The 19,978-nt window shown below is 44.3% G+C and overlaps 1 protein-coding gene across 1 annotated transcript in view; it reads right to left on the minus strand.

Moving 5' to 3' along the window:
* Window positions 1-17,309, minus strand: part of LOC145355480 (carboxypeptidase A1-like) — a 47,171-nt gene extending 29,862 nt beyond the window's left edge. The window contains exons 1-5 of the mRNA XM_080207639.1: window positions 17,012-17,309; window positions 16,362-16,432; window positions 5,077-5,158; window positions 3,729-3,863; window positions 2,290-2,385 (exon numbers count right to left, since the gene is read on the minus strand). Of these exons, the coding sequence (XP_080063765.1) occupies window positions 2,290-2,385; window positions 3,729-3,863; window positions 5,077-5,158; window positions 16,362-16,429 (381 nt within the window). The 5' untranslated portion in view covers window positions 16,430-16,432; window positions 17,012-17,309. The remainder of the gene's footprint in view (window positions 1-2,289; window positions 2,386-3,728; window positions 3,864-5,076; window positions 5,159-16,361; window positions 16,433-17,011) is intronic.
* Between the last annotated feature and the right edge of the window lie 2,669 nt (window positions 17,310-19,978).

Here is a 19,978-nt window from a genome sequence, read left to right on the forward strand (position 1 = left end):
TTGCGTTTACTTTTACCTTAACCTCATGAAATCATAGAATCCCTACAGTAGGGAAGGAGGCCATTCAGCCCATCATGTCTGTACTGACCACAATCCCACCTAGGCCCTATTCCATAACTCCTCATATTTACCCTGCTAATCCCCCTGACACTAGGGTCAATTTAGTATAGCCAATCAACCTAACCCACACATCTTTGGACTGTGGGAGAAAACTGAAACACCCGGAGGAAACCCACGCAGTTATGGGGAGAAGTGCAAACATAGACAGTGACCCGAGGCTGCAATTGAACCTGGGTCCCTGGTGCTGTGAGGCAGCTATTGCTAACCACTGTGTCACCCAAATCTGCTAGCAGATTCACAAACCCCACATGCTCATGGGTCTCAGCTGCTGTCGGGTCTCTACAGATTCTGCTGTTTGCATTTGGAGAGAAAGGTGTGCCTGTAATCAGCTGCAATCTCCTAAACCAAAGAGGCATCTGTCAAAGTTGAATTGAATTATCCTGTGCTTTCAGTGGGAGAGCTGAGTTTGAGGGAGTACGGATCAGAGATAGAAATATCATCCTCCCCCCCCTCCGCTTCTCCCGCCTGTGGTTGCATTGAGTGAGACTTCAATGAGAATGTAAGATTGTTGAATTCACGCAATTGATCCAAAGGAAGGATCCATTTCCATCAGTTTTCTATGATACACCACAAACTCTGTTTCCTAGCTACCATCTCTATTCCTCTCCCTATCACTGACTCAGGTTGAACCAGACAACTCACATACCCAGTGTCCAATAAGAAATGAAGGTGTTTTCTGAACTCAATGATAGAATTTTACAGCCTCCTCCCCCACGCATCAGTGGGTTTGCAGGCAGGGTGGTGTTAAATTCCTGAAGGTGGGCTCTCCACCCACTATCTGCCCACCCCTGACATGTCTGAAATTTTACTGGGACACAGGTGAGTGGCAGGTTTGCCCTTAACCCAATACCACCTGATTGAATTCCTTAAATAGCCAATTATCCAGTTACAAAGGTGAAGTTAGCAAGATTAGGTCAGGTATTGGGAGTTAGGGAGGCATTGGAAGCCTGGCAGGTTATCCTCCTTGGGCCTCAGGTGGAAAGGAGGGTGAGATTCTCCCTCACCGGCCCCTTCTCCCGATTGGGCCTCTTCCCCTTGAGTGCTCCCCCCCTCCCATCACCTTTTCAACCGAACCAACACCTCCCTCACTCCCCCACACCTTCCCCCAACCCCCCCACCACCACCCCACTTCCATCACCACAAACCTCAGTCTCCATTAGGAAACCCCCACTTTTATTTGGCCCTGGGCTCCCAATATTTGGAATCTGTGGATTGCCTGTAGTTCCCACAGTGACTACCACTGTTGGTGGCATTGCTGAGATTATGGTTTTTCTGACCAATTAGATTGAGTGACTGTTCTCTAAAGTGGAACTTCACAGAATTGTTACAGTGCAGAAGGAGGACATTCGGCCCATTATATCTGTACTAGCTTTCCGAATGAGCAATTCACTTAGTGCCATTCTCCCCATAACCCTGCACGTTCTTCCTGGTTGAATAACAGTGATTGAGGGGTTAACTTAGTATCTTCAGGGGCGTTAAATGGCTGTGGGGAGCTGACATCGAAACTCGGCCACCCAAAAGATCCTGCTCCATATTCTCTTCACTATCAAGACTGCCAAATTCCACTTCCAGAACCTCACCTCCTGCCTCAATCCAACTGCTACTGAAATCCTCCTCCATGCCTGTGTCAGATTCAACTATTCCAATAGTCTTCTGGTCAGTCCTTACATCTTATCACCGTCTATAAACTTGATCTCATCCAAAAAACTCCTCCAATATCTGAAATCACAACAATCCTTCACCCCTGTGTTTGCTGATTTGATCCTCAGTCCTGCAATGTCTTGGATTTTAAAATCTCAGCCTAATGTTCAAGCTGGTCTTGGCTTTGTCACCTCCTCCTCAAAAGATCTCTGCATTCCTCCATTTCTGGCTTGCTCGATTTCCCTGAGATTTTGAAATATCTTCCAGTAAGCCTCCTAACTTCTCCAACCCTCTCCCATCCTTAAAGTCACTCCTCAAAATACATCTCTTTGCCTCAGACATTTGGTGACCTGTCCTAATATCTCTTTCATGTGTCCAGGTCTTAGTCTTTGAGAACAGTCCTGTAATAAGCCTCGGGATATTTTAAACCTGCTGTAGAAATGTAAGATGTTGTTGGCGCTGAACCAATTAGCTATGGTCTGATCTAGTAACATTGAGAATAACACTGCAGATTATACAGTTCCTCACCTCTCTCAGTTTGTGGTAGGCTCCGTAATCAAAGCTGTTGGTGTCATTTTTCGGCTGAGAGAATAACGGCTTTACATATTCTTTATTCACCAAAGTCTGAAAAGCAAGATTAAACAAATTCAGTTTCAAAAACTGAACTGAAGAAACATCCGATTAATAATATTCAGATTTACAAAAAAAACCTTATCCCAACTGAAAGCACTTTACACAATGCCATCTAGTGTCTGTTGTTTTCTCACATCCCTACAGCATCCATTCTGTACCAGCTGCATTTCCCCAAAGAGGTGGATGAAAGATGGTTGTTTAGACTGAGGGAGGAATGCTGACCAGAACACCCTAGGATAACTTGATAACATTCTTCAAATAGCATCAAGGGATCATGATAGGGTTGCCAACTTTGGTTGGACAAATTCCTAGAGGTTTCATCATGTGACCTTCTCCTGGCTCCAATTGCCAGGTGAGTCACCCGATGAAGGAGCAGTGCTTCGAAAGCTCGTGATTCCAGATATATCTGTTAGACTGTAACCTGGTGTTGTGAGACCTCTTATTGTGCCCACCCCAGTCCAGCGCTGGCATCTCCACATCACAGTCCCATTTTGACAGTTGCTATTGAATCTGCTTCCACCACCCTTTCAGACAATGGAATCCAAATCATAAAGGCTTGCTGCGTAAAATGGTTCTCATCTCCCCTGTGGTTCTCCTGTCAAGAGTCTGTGCTATTTGATTATCAATCCCCTTGCCAGTGGACACAATTTCTTCCTATTTATCATATTATCATCTCAATTAACTTCAGTTTTAAAGCTTATTCATTACTGTCACAAGTAGGCTTAACTAACACTGCAATTAAGTTACTGTGAAAATCCCCTAGTTGCCGCACTCCAGTGCCTGTTCAGGTACATTGAGGGAGAATTTAGCATGGTCGACCAGCATGTCTTTTGGACTGTGGGAGGAAACTGGACCACCTGGAGGAAACCCACGCAGACATGGGGGGAGAACATGCAGACTCAGCACAGACAATGACCCAAGCTGGGAATCAAACCCGGGTCCCTGGCACTGTGAGGCAGCAGTGCTAACCACTGTGCCATCATGCTGCCCTATATTCAAACACCAATATTAAATCTCCCCTTAACTTTCTCTGCTCTAAGTAGAATAATCCCAAAAATAGGGGGACCAAAAGGATTCTTGATGTGGTCTCACCAGGGGTAAGTACAATAGTTTTAATTTCATCTTCTTGGATAGATAAACATATTATACTCCTGACTATGTATGACAGTAATTCTGTTTCCTATTTTAACAGCCGTATAACATTGTGCTGGTGTTTAATGACCAGTCCTTACTCATCACAAGCTGAGGAGAGGCAGTAAACAGCCAAACTGCCTCTCCACTCAGTCACAAACTGACAGCTCACAGAGCATGGGCCAGGAGTTTGGAAGCTTTACCTGTAGGTTCTTGATCATGATGGAATATGTGATACCATTAGACTTCAGAAAGGATTTGACAGCACGAACATGTTTGCGAGGGACCCGGATTTCAATCGGGAGGGCAGTATTTTCAGGTTCTTTCCAGAAATCGAGCTGCAAAGGAGACATTCCAGAGTTCAATTCATTATACAAAACAGTGTCAGCCATGGCTTTGATAACATGCTTGCCCCAGAGTCAGAAGGTTGAGAGTTCAAATGCCACTCCTGTGCATGGTTTTTAAAAATGTGTTTATTGTCCGTCCCTAATTGTCCTTGGGAATGTGGTGGTGCGCCACCTTCCTGAAACACTGCAGTCCAACGGTTGTAGGTGCACCCACTGTTCTGATAGTTAGGCATTTCAATACAGGATTTGGATCCAGTGATAGTGAAGGAACAGCATTATATTACCAAGTCAAGATGGTGTGTAACTTGGAGAGGAACATGCAGGTGGTGGGGTTCCCAAGTGTCTGCTGCCCTTGTTCTTTTAGCTGGTAGAGATCACAGATTTGGAAGGTATCAAAGGAAGTTTGGAGAGTCCCTACAATGAATCTTGTGCATGATACAACCATTGTGAGCCAGAGGGATGGTGCGAGTTTATGTTGGTGGATGGGTTGTCGATCAAGTTTGCTTTGACCTGGATGGTGTTGAGGTTTATGTGCAGCTCAGCACATAAACTAGAAAGGCTGACACTGTTATGCAGCGCTGAGGGGGTGCTGTACTGTCAGAGTTGCTGTTTCACATGGCGATGTGAAAATTGAGTATCCATTATCTGGCCCCTAGTTGGAGGCAAGGCTCCCATGCCTCTAGTTTAATTTGAAGAACAAGGGAGTTATGCCTCATATCCTGCCCAAAATAGGATGCCTGAGTTTGAAGGACCCTAAAAGCAAGTTTGTTTTAGTGCAAGTCATCTCTCTGAGGACCCAGTGTCGTTGCCTCAACAACCCTGGCAAGCAGTTCCGGCAATGAGACCAACCCAAAACTGATGATTCATGTTCACGTTCTCTGTTACACAACCTGGTCACCAAACACAGAGAGCAGATCTTTTTGAGAACCAAAATGATGAACCTACACCCACACAGCAAAAAGCTGCCAAGGGTCAGAGAGAAGGTCGGGTAGGCCAAGATGCATTGGAAGTGTGACACTCAGGTTGCATTGTCAAAGAGAATAGAAAGAAGGGACAATTGGCTGAGATAGAAGATCTACAATTTTGGGGTCATCCCATCTGTATGTGTCTGTCAATATGATTGTCTGGCTTAAGGCCCCAGGTTCTCCAAATGACCCAATGCCTTGGATGTAGAGAAATTTTGAAGTTAAATTGGAACAATTACCGCCAAATGTTTTGATTCCTCCAGGGACTTCACCAGAGCCAGCTGCTCCTCATTGTTGACATGGATTCTCAATACCTGGTCTCTAAAGGGTTAAGAAAATGGAGGTCCAGGTCATTTCAAATTCAAATGATGATACATACAAACATACAAATCTGTAGACCAGATGCTCGCATGGACACTGGGACAATGTGGGTACAAGATGGGTCACATGACAGGAGTGTGGGCATTCTCCCCTGGGTGTGGGCAGACACATAACTTGTAAGAGATGCTCTGTATTATCAATAAACCTTTATTGTTGTTATTCCTTGGTTGCAGTTATTGCCACCCAATATTGCAGAAACGAAACGGACAAGGAAGATGATGAGGCCATTGATCGTCTCCATTTATGCAATAATGCAGCCATGTACTTCATTGTCTCAACCAATAATAATGCCTCAACTTCACAATCACAAGCGATAAGGGGCAAATCTAAGGCCTATTCTGGAAAACCTGAGAAATTTCTCCCTGTGTCCTGCAGCAATCAGAAAAGTCTAATCCACAGCACCATGTAATTCACAATTAGTTAGCATGTTACCTGCTGCAATTAAAAATGTCCTCTTAGCATTGAAGAGAGTTGGCATTTAACCAGACATTCTCTTAGGCCTGGATTTTCACAGAGCGTCTCTGGCTCCATCAAAATTAACTAAGTCCCGTGGGAGGTAATGAACAGAGTCTTCCAAGGCTGTGTAGAACTTCAATTAAAAACAGCTTTATTCAACATGCATGATGGAGAGTAGAATTCATGGCAAAATTATAACTTGTTCCGAGCTACTCTACTGAGCATTGGCATAAAAAATCAGCCAGAGTCCTTGTGCATTTCCAACTGCCTGTGTTCTAAGTGCCTTTGCCCCTTTGTAATGCTAACGCAGTGGCTATAGCATGGCTTGGGGAGAATGTTGACTTTTAATGGGGCAGACTGCAGGTGTTCTTGCTGGACCACCTCAAACAAGCCTGTTCTGGAAGGCCTGACTGTGGACTGCATCACCTTGACTTGGGCAGCTGACTGGCAACAGTAAGGACACTGGCAAGGTGGGAGAATAGATGCTGCCATCCTGAAAGAGGATAATAAATGGTCCATGGAACCATTGACATTCTTCAATGGTAGCACATTGTTGGACTGCTGACACATCCTTCAAGCCCCTTTGAACAGTGGTCACCTGTTCAACAGTCTGAATTCATGTGCTTTCAACCTGAGCTTCCATAACAGCACTGACATGTTGGGTGGTTTCTACTTGTACTGCAATGGAAGCTAAGACATCGCACGTCAGATACTGCATCACGGTTGTTAGTGGAATTGGAAACTGGAAGCAGAAGTAGTCCATTTGGCCCTATGAGCCTGCTCTGCCACTCACTATGATTACAATATTGTTGCAAAGAGAGGCATTCTGCTGAAGCTTTAGTTTTGCACTCGTCAGGACAAATACAAGAATGCTAACTTCCAAATAATCACAGCAACAGGAGGAAAATGTGCTGATTGAATGGCAAATCGATGCTGATTGACTGCAGCATTGTCATGGAGAAAGCAACAATGAATTATAGCTTCCTCAAGCTCCAGGATAATTCAGAAAAGGTTCAAGGCTTGAACATATTCCTTTTGGTTGCAGAGAATGACTCCCTACATATTCATGTGTATCGCTTCTAACAAGAGTAAACGAGTTACATTACAAATTCAACTAATTGTTTCAAATTTATTGCTGGTTTAGCTATTAGCACACTCCGGATTGTTCAACAAGTGTTGTCCAATTGCCGGTGGACGTTTTGCAGGGTTTTACAAGCACAGTCTGGTTGAGTACAATCTGTACTCTGCCTATTATAACCAACCAGAGGAACATGGGACATATGGCCCATCTACCTGGCATCACACCAGCATTAAACTACATTCACAATGCTGCTTAATTGTGTGGTTGGCAAAACTGATGGACGGTACTGCTCACCTAGCCACTGCATACTAGAAGCGTGAAACAGCTTGTTTAATCTGTTGTTCAAATCTTTGAGATAATTTGCCTTTCCAGGGTAATTTAAGGTAAATCGGCTACTTTTCAGCTGTCCATTTGCAAGGTTGTGCAGTACGCAGCGAACAATCATCTAATCAGAAGCCTTTGTCCCACAGGTTAACTTTGATGTTCTCTATTTCTGCATCAAGCTTGTAAGGTGAGCAAATGGCTAGGGCCCTACTTGGGGCAGCATGGTGGAATAGTGGTTAGTACTGCTGCCTCACAGCACCAGGGACCTGGGTTCAATTCCCAGTTTGGGTCACTGTCTGTGCAGAATTTGCACATTTTCCTCTTGTCTGCATGGGTTTCCTCTGGGTGCTCCGGTTTCCTCCCACAATCCAGAGATATGCAGGTTTGGTGCATTGGCCATGCTAAATTCCCCCTCAGTGTACCCAAACAGGTGCTGGCGTGTGGCGACTAAGGGATTTGCACCGTAACTTCATTGCAGTGTGAATGTAAGTCGACTTGTGACTAATAAATAAACTTTAACTTTTACTTACAAGATTGCTGAGAAGGCTAATCTTCTAGCACATGGAGTTATATGAATCCCAACGTGTACGTTGACCAATGTAGGCTTGTGGTCGACAGTATTAAAAAACCCATCAGCAGATTTCTTAACTAGCATGTCATTCGTCTGACGTGACAATTGGATCTTCCCACTCCTCCCACGTTGACATATTTCCTTGGCACCAGGATTGTGGTTACAGAGGATGCTATATGTTCACATAATTATTGAATTCCCTATAACTTCTACATTTCCATTCTGCTCCTCCAGCCTATGGGCAGTCCTATGCTCCATAGTGCCTTCATCAGTATTGTAGTTGTCCTCCCCACAATCTTTTTCCTTATTCTGACAGGCAACAAGTACATAGTACCTGTTGGATAGTATCAGCATCTATGGGATTTTCTCCTCTATCTCTCCTTGCTTTCCCCTACTCTACCGATTGGAATAAGAACTTCAAAGTAAGCAAAGAAGAAGGCCCATCTGCCATTCAGGAAGCTCATCACTGAAGTTCTGCCTCAATTCCACTTTCTTAACCTATCCCATATCCTTTGTGTCCAGAAATCCATTGATATCAGTAATGGATATATTCAATGACTGAGCATCCAGTGTTCCTCCAATGAAAGGTCATTGACCTGAAACATAAATGTTTTTATCAATCCATAGATGCTGCCTGACCTGTTGAGTATTTCCTGCATTTGCTGTTTTTATAACTGTCCATTACGTGCTGTCACTTTTCCTTTCATTCCTCAGCCTCCCCATAGATTACAGTTAACTTTAAATATCTATGCAGATGTTATCATCGAGCTGCTGGTTTGAATGTGGGCCTTTCATGTAATATTTTATCTAACACCTTTTTGGAATCCACATACACCATAGCAACAGAATTAGACAAATGAGCCTTCTTCAAAAAACTCTATCAAGTTAATTATACACAAATGGCCTTTAACAAACTCCTACTGGCTTTAACAAACTCCTACTTCCTTAATTAATCTATAAGTGACAGGGTAATTTTGTCCTTGATCATCATTTCGAAAAGTTTTCCCATCATTGAGGTTAAACTGACTGGCCTGTAGTTGTTAACTTTATCCTTGCACCCTTTCTTGATCAAGGCCGTAACACTTACAATTCTCCACTCAACCGGCAACACCCCTGCATCTAAGATCATGGTCAGAACCTCCTACACCCCAATTTTTCTCAGCATCCTCCAATCTGGTCCTGGTGACTTATCAACTTGAAATACAGCCATGCTTTGTAATATTTCCTTCTTACTGATTTTAGCCTGTCCAGTACCTCAAGTCTCTCCTCTTTTTAGTATTCATTTATATATTTGTTAGTAATGATTTAATTCTGGACAAAGCAGAAGTACTTGAAACCTAGATTATATTTTGTTGATAGATGTAGCTTGATTTTTGATTAATTTGTAATTAATTAATCTTGCCATTGTTTACTTACTTCCTTATTTTAGTACACTCTTAAATCTTACATATTGTTTCTGTGTACCAGACTGATTTGGATCCTTTTAACATTGCTTATGCTATTTAGATTATTTTAATTTTATCCACATTATTATTTGTTCATTTATGTTTTTAAGTTTTTGCTGTTAGCCCTTGGTTTAAATTACTTAGAACTTTATTTCCCCTCTGCAACAAATAGGCAACATGATGGCACAGTGATTAGTGCTGCTGCCTCACAGCGCCAGAGATCTGGGTTCAATTCTGGCCAAGGGTGACTCTCTGTGGGGAGTTTGTATGTTCTCCCCATGTCTGCATGGGTTTCCTTCGGGCGCTCCAGTTTCTCCTGCAGTCCAAAAATATGCAGGTTAGGTTGATTGGCCTTGCTAGATTGCCCATTAGTGTCAGAGGGATTAACAGGGTAAATATGTGGGGTTATAGGAATAGAGTCTGGGTGGGATTGTCTTCGGTACAGGCTTGATGGGCCAAATGGCCTCCTTCTGCACTGTAGGGATTTTATGATGAATTTCACCCTTACCAAGCTCCAAGTAGTTATAAACCTGTTAAAACTATGAATACAAATGTTGGTGGTTATAAGGGATCGGGCACTTGCATGAAATGTTTGCCTTTATAAGGGATTAAGTAGTTGAAGTAATTTAAGTGTAGTGAATGAATTTTTATGAATGAGTGTTTTTTTTTAAATAAAGTCTGAAACTGAATCTAAGAAATTTATTTGATTGTAGCATGGCTTCTGAGATCTGCCTGTGGTGGAAATTGGGTGAGTTGGCACAGAGGATGTTAACTGCAGAGTGGGGGGGGCATGAAGTGGCGTGAGTTGGCATGAATGGGAAAAGGGGAGTGTGTGGGTATTAAGGGGATGGGGGTGAGAGGGTTGTGTTTTGTTCTTGTTTTTTTTGCAGCTGGAACAATTTACCAGAGCACCGAGGCCGACCTTTCACACAGCCCACCTCACATTAGGCTGTTCCTGTGGCTGTCTGTGCACCGTTTCCAGGGATTGTAGATCCAACCGCTGACTTGGGGGTGAAAATCTGAGCCTTAGTCTCTGAGAGAAGAAAAACTATTGGAATATGTCAGGTCTTGGGAACAAATAATATAATTGCTTCAGATGATAACTGATGTAATTTTTGGAGAAAGATTGAGAGATAAAAGTGATGTCACAGTCTACATCAGGTGCGGGAAATAAGGTTTTCTACATGAAGTGTATCACTTTACCAGCATTACAAACTATCTGGGATTGTCTGCACATTTTCAAGGATTACAGTCTAATTTCCAGGAATTAAAGACCGTCATCAAATCTGGGGAGAATATTACAGGGGCATTAGCAAATCATTCTTTGAACATTGTCATTTATTATAGAATGTTGGACATAAGAAGAAACAGGCAGTTTGATTGACAGTAAAGAGCCCAGTAATTGGATATGGAAAAGACTATTCACTTGCCAATTTGTGTAGGAAGCCATGGGGATTGACATTTTGGGTGACCAATTGTGAAATTGTGGGGGCGGGGAGATTGGAGGCAGAAGGTCACGTGATGACACCTCTAGGAAAATGTCCAACCAGAGTTGGCAACCCTTCCCTTTCCAACTAAAAGTGCTGATGTGCCTTCTGGCCCAGCAGTTGCAGAGAACATCTCACAACGTACTGTGTCTTCTTCTTTTTCATTCCCATTGCTTGAACATCACAGGAAGAAGAGTCACATGGACTCAAAACAAAATCTCCATTTCTCTCTCTACCAGGCCTGCCGAGTCTTTCCAGCATTCTCTGTTTTTAACTCAGGATTTATTGCCTGTCCCTGTAAAAATAATGGCAGCTGATTTTGATTCACTGCACAGAAAGGAATCAATAAATAAGTACTAGCCCCTCATGCTTCTCCCCAGGGAGTAAGGTTCCATTCTAACCAATCACCCTCTGAAATATTGTTTCCAGAGTTTGGAATTCAGCCCCTCCCTTAAGTACAGGCCTTGTCCCCCGTGTAGACATCTTCAACTGCTCTGTCATTGGTAAGCTACCTGGAGGATGCCATGTGAAGTTAGATGACTCAATTCCGCCAGCAGTCTGTGCTCCAAGAAGAGCACTCTTAGCCTGTCGTCAATGAACTACATCTGATAACAACACCAGGAGTCACAACTCCCACAGCTGAGGCCACAGTATGCATTTCAGCAATGGTGGCTGCAATAAAGAAAGACGGCATGGTCAGGGTTTGTATCGAACCAGATCACTTAAACAGGAGGTTGCTTAGACCTCATCACCCTATGAAGATGGTTGAATAGATGATAGCTGACATGTTCAATGCCAAGATTTTCAGCATCTTGGATGTGAAATGCAAATCCTGGCAAATCCTACAGTGATACATGGCCAAGCCCTGCAGCTGAACAACTTTGTGGTAGCTTAGGACGGTGCCCATTACATATGAAACTGACAATGCCTACTGCAGGTATCAGGACCAATCAACCTCCACAATACCCCAGCCATCCAACCTACAATCCAGGTCCCCTACTCCAGTGGAAATGGAAGCTCTTCCAGACACCAAAGCAGCAACCTTTCAGCCATTAGGTGTATACCGAAAGGATGCCTAATGCCATCCACTTTGAGGACACCAACCCAATATCATCTCCAGCATACCCAATTGGCACAATCACATCCTCAGGGCATATGACTAAACCAAATGCAAGATTCCAAGACTATGTCACAGATTTGTCTACAACAAGCCTTCATTTATTTCAAAGAAGGTGTGGGGAAAGGAACAAAAGCAGAAAATGCTGGAAAATCTCAGCAAGTCTGACATCATCCATGGGGAGAGAATAGGTGATCCTGCATGATGAACAGTCATCCAGACTCAAAACATTGACTCTATTCTCTCCCCACAGATGCTGTCTGACCTGCTGAGATTTTACAGCATTTTCTGTTTTTATTTCAGATTCTGGCAACCCAGTATTTTGTTTTTATTTTATGGTGGGGAAAGGAGATGTGAAGGTCTATGCATCAGCAGCTTAATCTGTGTTCCGCACAATATAAATAACTATGTGTTGTCAGCCTGTTCAGTTTGTGTGTTGTAAGTAGTTTGCATCCAGTGACTGTTCTGTCACACTGTTACACCCCAGAACCCACCAGCTGTCCGAATGTGAGCAGGAAAGATCACAAGTGGTCATGTGGACACTGTGATGACATGGGTACACAGGGAGTCTCCCGGGAATGCGGGCAGACACACAGCATGTAAGAGTTACTCAGAGTATTCAATATTGTTCTAAGCCCTTAGTCTACACCCTGGGGTCACCTGGATAAGGTGAGATAGCTTGTTATGATTGGTATAGCCTAGTCACTTTAGAATTGTCAAAGCAATCACAATGCCACTCCCTTTTCCAGTGAGAACATGTCCAACTTTACAGTTACTGGTTAATAAACAATTCGAACGAAAGTTACATCATTAGTATTAACCTGTTCATTCTCTGACACTGAATGATGTTCTGCACCTTTGCTGCATGTGTTGCAGCTTTGCGTATTTATGTGAATCTCACATTACAAAATGCTGCACTATTGATAAAGTCGATTTTGGATAATCTGACCCAATACTGGGTGTGATATCCCCTTGGTAGATTGTTATGGGGGGTGGGTTGAAAGGTTGCTGACAGGGCGATCAAACCTCTCCACAGCGAGGGTAATCTAGCAGACAAGAGCTAACAGGCAAACCGTTCTGAGCATGGAACTTTCCAGAAGGCAATTAAATAGCAAAATGTCTGTTACCTCAGCTAGGGGCCATCCCTGGAATAAAAACTAGTGAAAATAAAATATGAGGAAACAAAAAAGGTTTCAGTAAGTGAATTACTTGTGACTTTTCAAGCCTAATATTAGTTTGCAAAAGTGACAGGTATGTGGAAATGGGTGCTGTTCACCATTTTGATATCTGTCAGATATTCAAGGCCCCAAAGTCAGATTATTCTACACTGCTCAACTTCATAAAATCAATTCACTAGTTCAGGGACTCCCAAACTGGGATCTGAGGAACTGGGGAGGTCAGGGGGTGCTTGCCAGGGGGTCAATGGGAGCCTGTCAGGGGGTCAGCAGACACTGGGGGTCAGCGGGAGCCTGCTGAGATTTTACAGCATTTTCTGTTTTTATTTCAGATTCCGGCAACCCAGGACTTTGCTTTTATCTTAAGGTGGGAAAAGGAGATGTGAAGGTCTATGCATCAGCAGCTTAATCTGCGTTCCGCACAATGTAAATAGTTACGTGTTGTTAGCCTGTTCAATTTGTATATTGAGAGCTCAGCAGGTGCAGGAATCAGTGGGAGCCTGCCAGGGTGGCATTGGGTCCCGGGGAGGGGGTGGGGTCAGCCTGCCAGGGGTTCCATTGGAGTCTGCCAGGAGTCAGCAGGTGTCAGGGGGTCAGCAGGTGCCAGGGGGTCAGCAGGTATCAGGAGGCTATCGGATTAGGGGATCCGTGGCAGGACAGGTTCATTTGTAAAATTGGAAAAATGCTGCACAGATACTTGTCCAATGAAAGGCTGGTCACTCTCTGATTGGACGAGCTGGGAACAGCATGAAACTAAAATCTCTGTATCAGAGCAAGAGTGGACTGTGAAGTGATGGGAACAGCCGGCCTCAGAACAGAACACAGAACAGGTCTCAGAGCAGAACCCAGAGCGGGTCTCACAGCAGAACCCAGAGAGGGTCTCACAGCAGAACCCAGAGCAGGTCACAGAGCAGAACGCAGAGTGGGTCACAGAGCAGAATCCAGAGCAGGTCACAGAGCAGAACCCAGAGTGGGTCACAGAGCAGAACCCAGAGCAGGTCACAGAGCAGAACCCAGAGAGGGTCTCAGAGCAGAACCCAGAGTGGGTCACAGAGCAGAACCCAGAGTGGGTCTCAGGGCAGAACCCACAGTGGGTCTCAGGGCAGAACCCAGAGTGGGTCTTGGAGCAGAACCCAGAGTGGGTCTTGGAGCAGAACCCAGAGCAGGTCACAGAGCAGAACCCAGAGAGGATCTCAGAGCAGAACCCAGAGCAGGTCCCAGAGCAGAACCCAGAGTGGGTCTCAGAGCAGAACCCAGAGTGGGTCTCAGAGCAGAACCCAGAGTGGGTCTCAGAGCAGAACCCAGAGTGGGTCTCGGAGCAGAACCCAGAGTGGGTCTTGGAGCAGAACCCAGAGTGGGTCTCAGAGCAGAACCCAGAGTAGGTCTTGGAGCAGAACCCAGAGTGGGTCTCAGGGCAGAACCCAGAGCGAGTCTCAGGGCAGAACCCAGAGTGGGTCTCTGAGCCAAATTTAGAACGTGGTGAGTGTGTCTGATACGGGTATCACCTTTCCAGCATCACTATCCTATTAAAAATGACAAAGGCCAGGGTAAGATTATTTTTTTAAATGAGACAACTTTTTAGATGGCCCATTCCTAAAATGGGTACTATTTCCAAGCGTTAATGTTAAGGGACTATGGGAGAGTGGTTTGGTAAAGGGTTAATTAGTGGAGGTCATGTTGCTAGTGAAAGTATTTGAGACTGAGTGCCTGTTTCTAATTCCTAATATATACATACTTATAACTAGAAATACTGGTTTACATTTGATTTCTATGTTCACATCTGTTTTGTGGCAAAATAGGGCATTGACATATTGAGAATGCTTGGAGTTCCTTGATGCTGTTGGGAGGTCACTACGGTTCTGCTGTTTGCAAAGTTTGGGAAACCCTGCCCTAATTTGAAAGATATTATGTTTTTTCCCCACCTCTCTGAGGCAAAATAAATTAAACATTGTTGTAATCCTGTCTTTCCACCCGATGTTCATTGCCAGCGTGGCTCACTTGAGTATCATGCTCAGCTCTTAGTCTTAAGATTGATTAGATTTGATTTATTATTGTCACATGTATTGGGGTACAGTATTATTTCTTGCGCGCTATACAGACAAAGCATACCGTTCATAGAGCACATAAAGGAGAAGAAAAGGAGAGGATGCAGAATATAATGTTACAGTCATAGCTAGACTGTAGAGAGTTTAAGAGAATGAGAATACAGTTTTAAAATCATAGAACAAGAGTAATTAGAGGGCATGCTGGGGACAGCTCGTAAGAGGTCGCTTTGCTCTGGCATCATCTTGAATCCTCTTAAGTCGTGCTCCAGATACTTTAGCACAAAAATCTAGGCCAACACTCCAGTGCAGCATTGAGGAGGTGCTGTTGCATGTCTGAATATGATGAAACAGTGCCTGCTGTCTGGGTTCTGCCCTGAGACTCGCTCTGGGTTCTGCTCTGAGACCTCCGCTCTGGGTTCTGCTCTGAGACCCACTATGGGTTCTGCTCCGTGACCCACTCTGGGTTCTGCTCTGAGACCCCCGCTCTGGGTTCTGCTCTGGGACCCCTGCTCTGGGTTCTGCTCTGAGACCTGTTATGGGTTCTGCTCCGTGACCTACTCTGGGTTCTGCTCTGAGATCCTTGCTCTGGGTTCTGGTTTGAAACCAATTCTGGGTTCTGCTCTGAGACCCTCTCTGAGTTCTGCTGTGAGACCCGCTCTGGGTTCTGCTCTGAGACCCGTTCTGTGTTCTGTTCTGAGGCTGGCTCTTCCCATCACTTCACAGTCCACTCTTGCTCTGATACAGAGATTTTAATTTCAAAAATAATGCAAAATATTCCATGGCTTTATCGCAAAGCAGAGCAGGGAAGTTATCCACAGACACCTGACAACAATTTATCCCTCAATTTCACTAAATAAAACATTATCTGGCCATTACCACACTGAAAATTGGCCGCTGTGTTTCCTGAATAATAACTATGATTCAAAAGTATTTAATTGGCTCTAAAGTGCTTTGGGATAGACTGAGATTGTTTCTAATTTATATCGATCCATCTCTTTCAAAAGGGGTCAGTTGACCCTATCTGAATCTTTTTGTAAGAATTTGTTGCCCATTAAGTAATTTATGGCGAGAATAGTTCTATCTGACATCCAACCTTACCTGCAACTCATGAAAGCCTATAATGCCATATCCCATGCTTATTGTCCAACTTAAACCGCTTATTTATTTTCACCTGATTGATACTTATTTTGATAGGTTGGATCACATCTTCCCTCAGTTTCTTTTTCTGGAATGAAAATATAGTTAGTCACCTGAGATTTTCTTCATCCTTCTTCCAAGGAATTAACCCCTTAACCCAGTTATAACAGGAGGACGTTAATTACATTAGAAAAGGCTTAGGTAGAAGGCCTAAAGAAGTAGGCCTGAGAGAAGGTGCTAGGAACAGATTGACTGTCACAACACCATAGCTCAAGAAAGGTTGCTGACCCAAGAAATTTACTCACCCAACAAAAGTTACCGGACTATGAGCAGTTGCAAAGACAATGCTGAGAAAGAGCCAAAGCGCCCTCATTATCTGTGGAAACAAAGAATGAAATAGAAACAGTGTTACTCACTTTTTCACTTTAATATATTTGTTGACGGTAACTCAGGCACTGGTGACATGACATTGGGACATTTCCCCAATCTGGGTTTGGTCAAAGGCAAAGATATCTCCATTGGCTAATAGTTCAGCAAGTGGAATATCCAACACTCAAGGCTGTACAATGGATCTATCATAAAAGTTTGGACAGAGTTCCTTCAGGTCAATGGAAGGTTTTTAAATAAAGCCAGCATCATGAAGCCCATATCTCAAAAAAAATTTTTTTACAAAATATTTACAGCAAGAAAAAGGCCTTTCAAGCCCATCCTCCACACAGTCTTCATGAAAACCCAACAGCCTTTCCTCTATTTCATCATGTTCTTATCTAGTTTCCCTTAAATATATCTATCATACTCACTTCAGCTACACCCTGGGATGGCAACTTTTACATTCTCGCCACTCTTTTAGGTCAATACTCTAAGGACAATCATAACCCTGACTCCATGCCCATGCTCATCACCATAGAAGACCAGCTAGTTCCTCCTTCCCAAAAAAGGATCCTCCAGCACTCACCTTATCGTGTTGAGTTCTTCCACCTCAATCCGCTGGAAGTTCCAGTCTCAAGATGTTTGTGAGCCGCTGGGTGAAGTCTTTAACAACCGAGGCAATTCATAAAGGCAAGTTATTGAAATGGTGAGAGATTCCTGTCAGTGGTGGAGACTGGCAGTTGCAGTGTTACCAACAGTAACTGAGGTGTAACTATTTGTGCAGTTCCACGGTTATCAATATACGGAGGTGGATACCATAAAGTGTTGCGATAAGCTTGTGGTTGACATTTCCTTATAAAACTCACAACTCTCTTCCTGAGGTATGCAATGAAATATGAGAACTTGTTGGCAACAGGAAGCTTTGTGAATCCTGTGTGGAGTTTGTTTTGCCCAAGGGCGATAAATCTGATTTTTGGAACTTCTGCAAATTCTGCAACCAATTCACTTGCAGGTGTCAGTTAGATGGTAACATAAATCTTTGATCAGCGTGTTTTATTAAAGATATACTGCACATATCTTATGGAAACATTGTGAGTCTGGAGACTATTGCAAGTTGGTCAGGTTGTTCGCAGATTTAAACTGAGCAGTTACAGAGAGCAGACAGAAGCTCAGAAGAAAATTGTCCAGCAAATTGTGGGATTTTGCATCATCCACAGTGTGCTGCACGGTTCAGCCAATGAGGGCTACAGGAGACTGTGGATCCTGTGCCAAGTTTTTCTTTTCTCTCGTAGTGATAAATCTGATTTATAGAACTTGCGAAAGCTCTGCTATGAATTTGGATTAACCCTGCGCTTGGATGTAACAGTATAAGAACTGGGAACAGGCATAGGCCATGCTGTCCCTCATGTTTACTCTGCCATTTAATAAGAACACGGCTGATCTTCTACATCAACTTCACTTTCTCTCTCTGCCCCCATCATCCTTTGATTTCCTTAGTACTCAAAAATATATTGATCTCAGTCTTGAATACGCTTAATGACTGACCATCCAGAGTAGGATAGAGAATCCTGAAGATTCACAGCCCTCTGAGTGAATTACCTCAGTCAAAATGGCTGACACCTCATCCAAAACTTTGGGTAGAATTCTCCCTTACCCCCGCCAACAATTTCAATGTTGGGTGGGAGTGGGGAGGAGAGCGATGTTGGTCGGAGGCTCAGAAATTAGGTTTACACCAGCTTGAATTTGTCATGGGATCTTCTGCTGGTGCCCACCATGGTGAATTGGGAAACCCACTGCAGGCCAGCATGAAACTGATGTGCTTCCCACTGATGGGATGCAAACAAAGGCCCAACCTCCAAAGCCTGATTCTCTGCAATGCTGGTGGGGAAACACGCTGGTGCAAAACACTTCTGGATGCGCAGATGTCGGGACTCACCCAAATGATTCCTGGGGCTGCCTCTGGAGTTCAGAATAGAGGCTACTGGCAACCCTGGATCTCCAAACATACCATGGCAGTGGGCAGGGGAGCAACTACAGCTGGATCTTCCAGACTTTCCAGATTCAGCGCCATGGAGGAAGTCCATCTTCCAGCCTCAGATCCATGTGCTTCCTCGGGCAGTCACAGAATCAGAATCACAGACTACTACAGTGCAGAAGAGGCCCTTCGGCCCATCGAATCCACACAGACACATGAAATGCCCTGACCTATGAATATAAAACTAACTTACCTTGGGGATCCGCGGCCTAGTCTGCAGTGAGAGGTCGGAGGGCAGAGCTGAGCGTAACTGTGAGTATAAAACTAACTCACCAGCAAAGGTGATTGGCGGTTGCAGGTCACATTTGCATAAGTGCAGTCACTGTGACCAGAAGGTAGTTTGTGGAGAAGCTGCTGTGAAGGGACAGTTAAACCCCAACCACTACTTCAATGTTTCCCTCACTCCCTCCGCCTCTAACCAATAAAAAAGTCGGCAGGAGGACCACAAGCAAGGGAGAGGTGAGTTGCAATGTTCTGATCCGTATAAGGGCAAAATGGCAGCTAGGGGCAGTGGCATGTTCCTCTTGCCTGATGTCAGCAATTAGGGAGCAATCTAGTCACCCTGACAACTTTGTCTGCAGGAAATGTGTCCAGTTGCAGCTTCTCACAGACCATATTGTTCAGGTGGATGCACTGCGGAGCACACAGGAGGCAGAGAATGTGATAGACAAAAGTTATAGGGAAGTTGTCATACCACAGATTCAGACAGGTAGATGGGTGACTGCCAGGCGAGGCAGGCAGGTGGTGCAGGAATCTCCTGTATCTATTCCCCTTTCAAACAGGTATATCATTTCGGATGCAGTTGAGGGAGAGAGCTGTTAGGGGGAGATACCAGCAGTAGCCAGGCCTGTGACACCACAGCTGGTTTTGCTGTGGGAAAAGGCTGGGCAAAGAGCAAGCGAGCGGTAGTAATAGGGGACTCGCTTTTTAGAGTCATGGACAGGCGTTTCTGTGGCCACAATCGAGACTCCAGGATGGTGTGTTGCCTCCCTGGTGCCAGGGTCAAGGACGTCTGAGTGATTGCAGGACATTCTTAAGGGGAAGGGTGAGCAGCCAGAGGTCATTGTACATATTGGTACAATGACCTAGGTGGGAAAAGGGATGAAATCCTGAAATGTGAATATAGAGAGTTAGGCAGAAGGCTAACATGCAGGACCTCAAAGGTAGTAATTTCAGGACTATTACCGGTACCATGTGCTAGTGAGAGTAGGAATAGGAGGATTAGGCAGATGAATACCTGGCTTGAGAGCTGGTGCAGGGGGCAGGGATTTAGATTTTTGGATCATTGAGATCTTTTCTGGGGAAGGGCTGATCTGTTCAAGAGGGATGGGTTACATTTGAACTGGAAGGGGGCTAACTTCGTGGCGGGGAGATTTACTAGAGCCTTCTCGGGTGGGTTTAAACTAGTTTGGCAGGGGGTTGGGATCCAATGCAGTAGGAGACAAAGAGAAGTTTGAGGACAGCGCGGAAGTTAAACAGAACACATTAATTAGTAAAGGCAGTGTACTAGTAATCCTA

This window comes from Carcharhinus amblyrhynchos, chromosome 19 (assembly GCF_965287045.1).
Source record: "Carcharhinus amblyrhynchos chromosome 19, sCarAmb.v2.hapA, whole genome shotgun sequence".
In the NCBI taxonomy this organism is placed as follows: domain Eukaryota; kingdom Metazoa; phylum Chordata; class Chondrichthyes; order Carcharhiniformes; family Carcharhinidae; genus Carcharhinus; species Carcharhinus amblyrhynchos.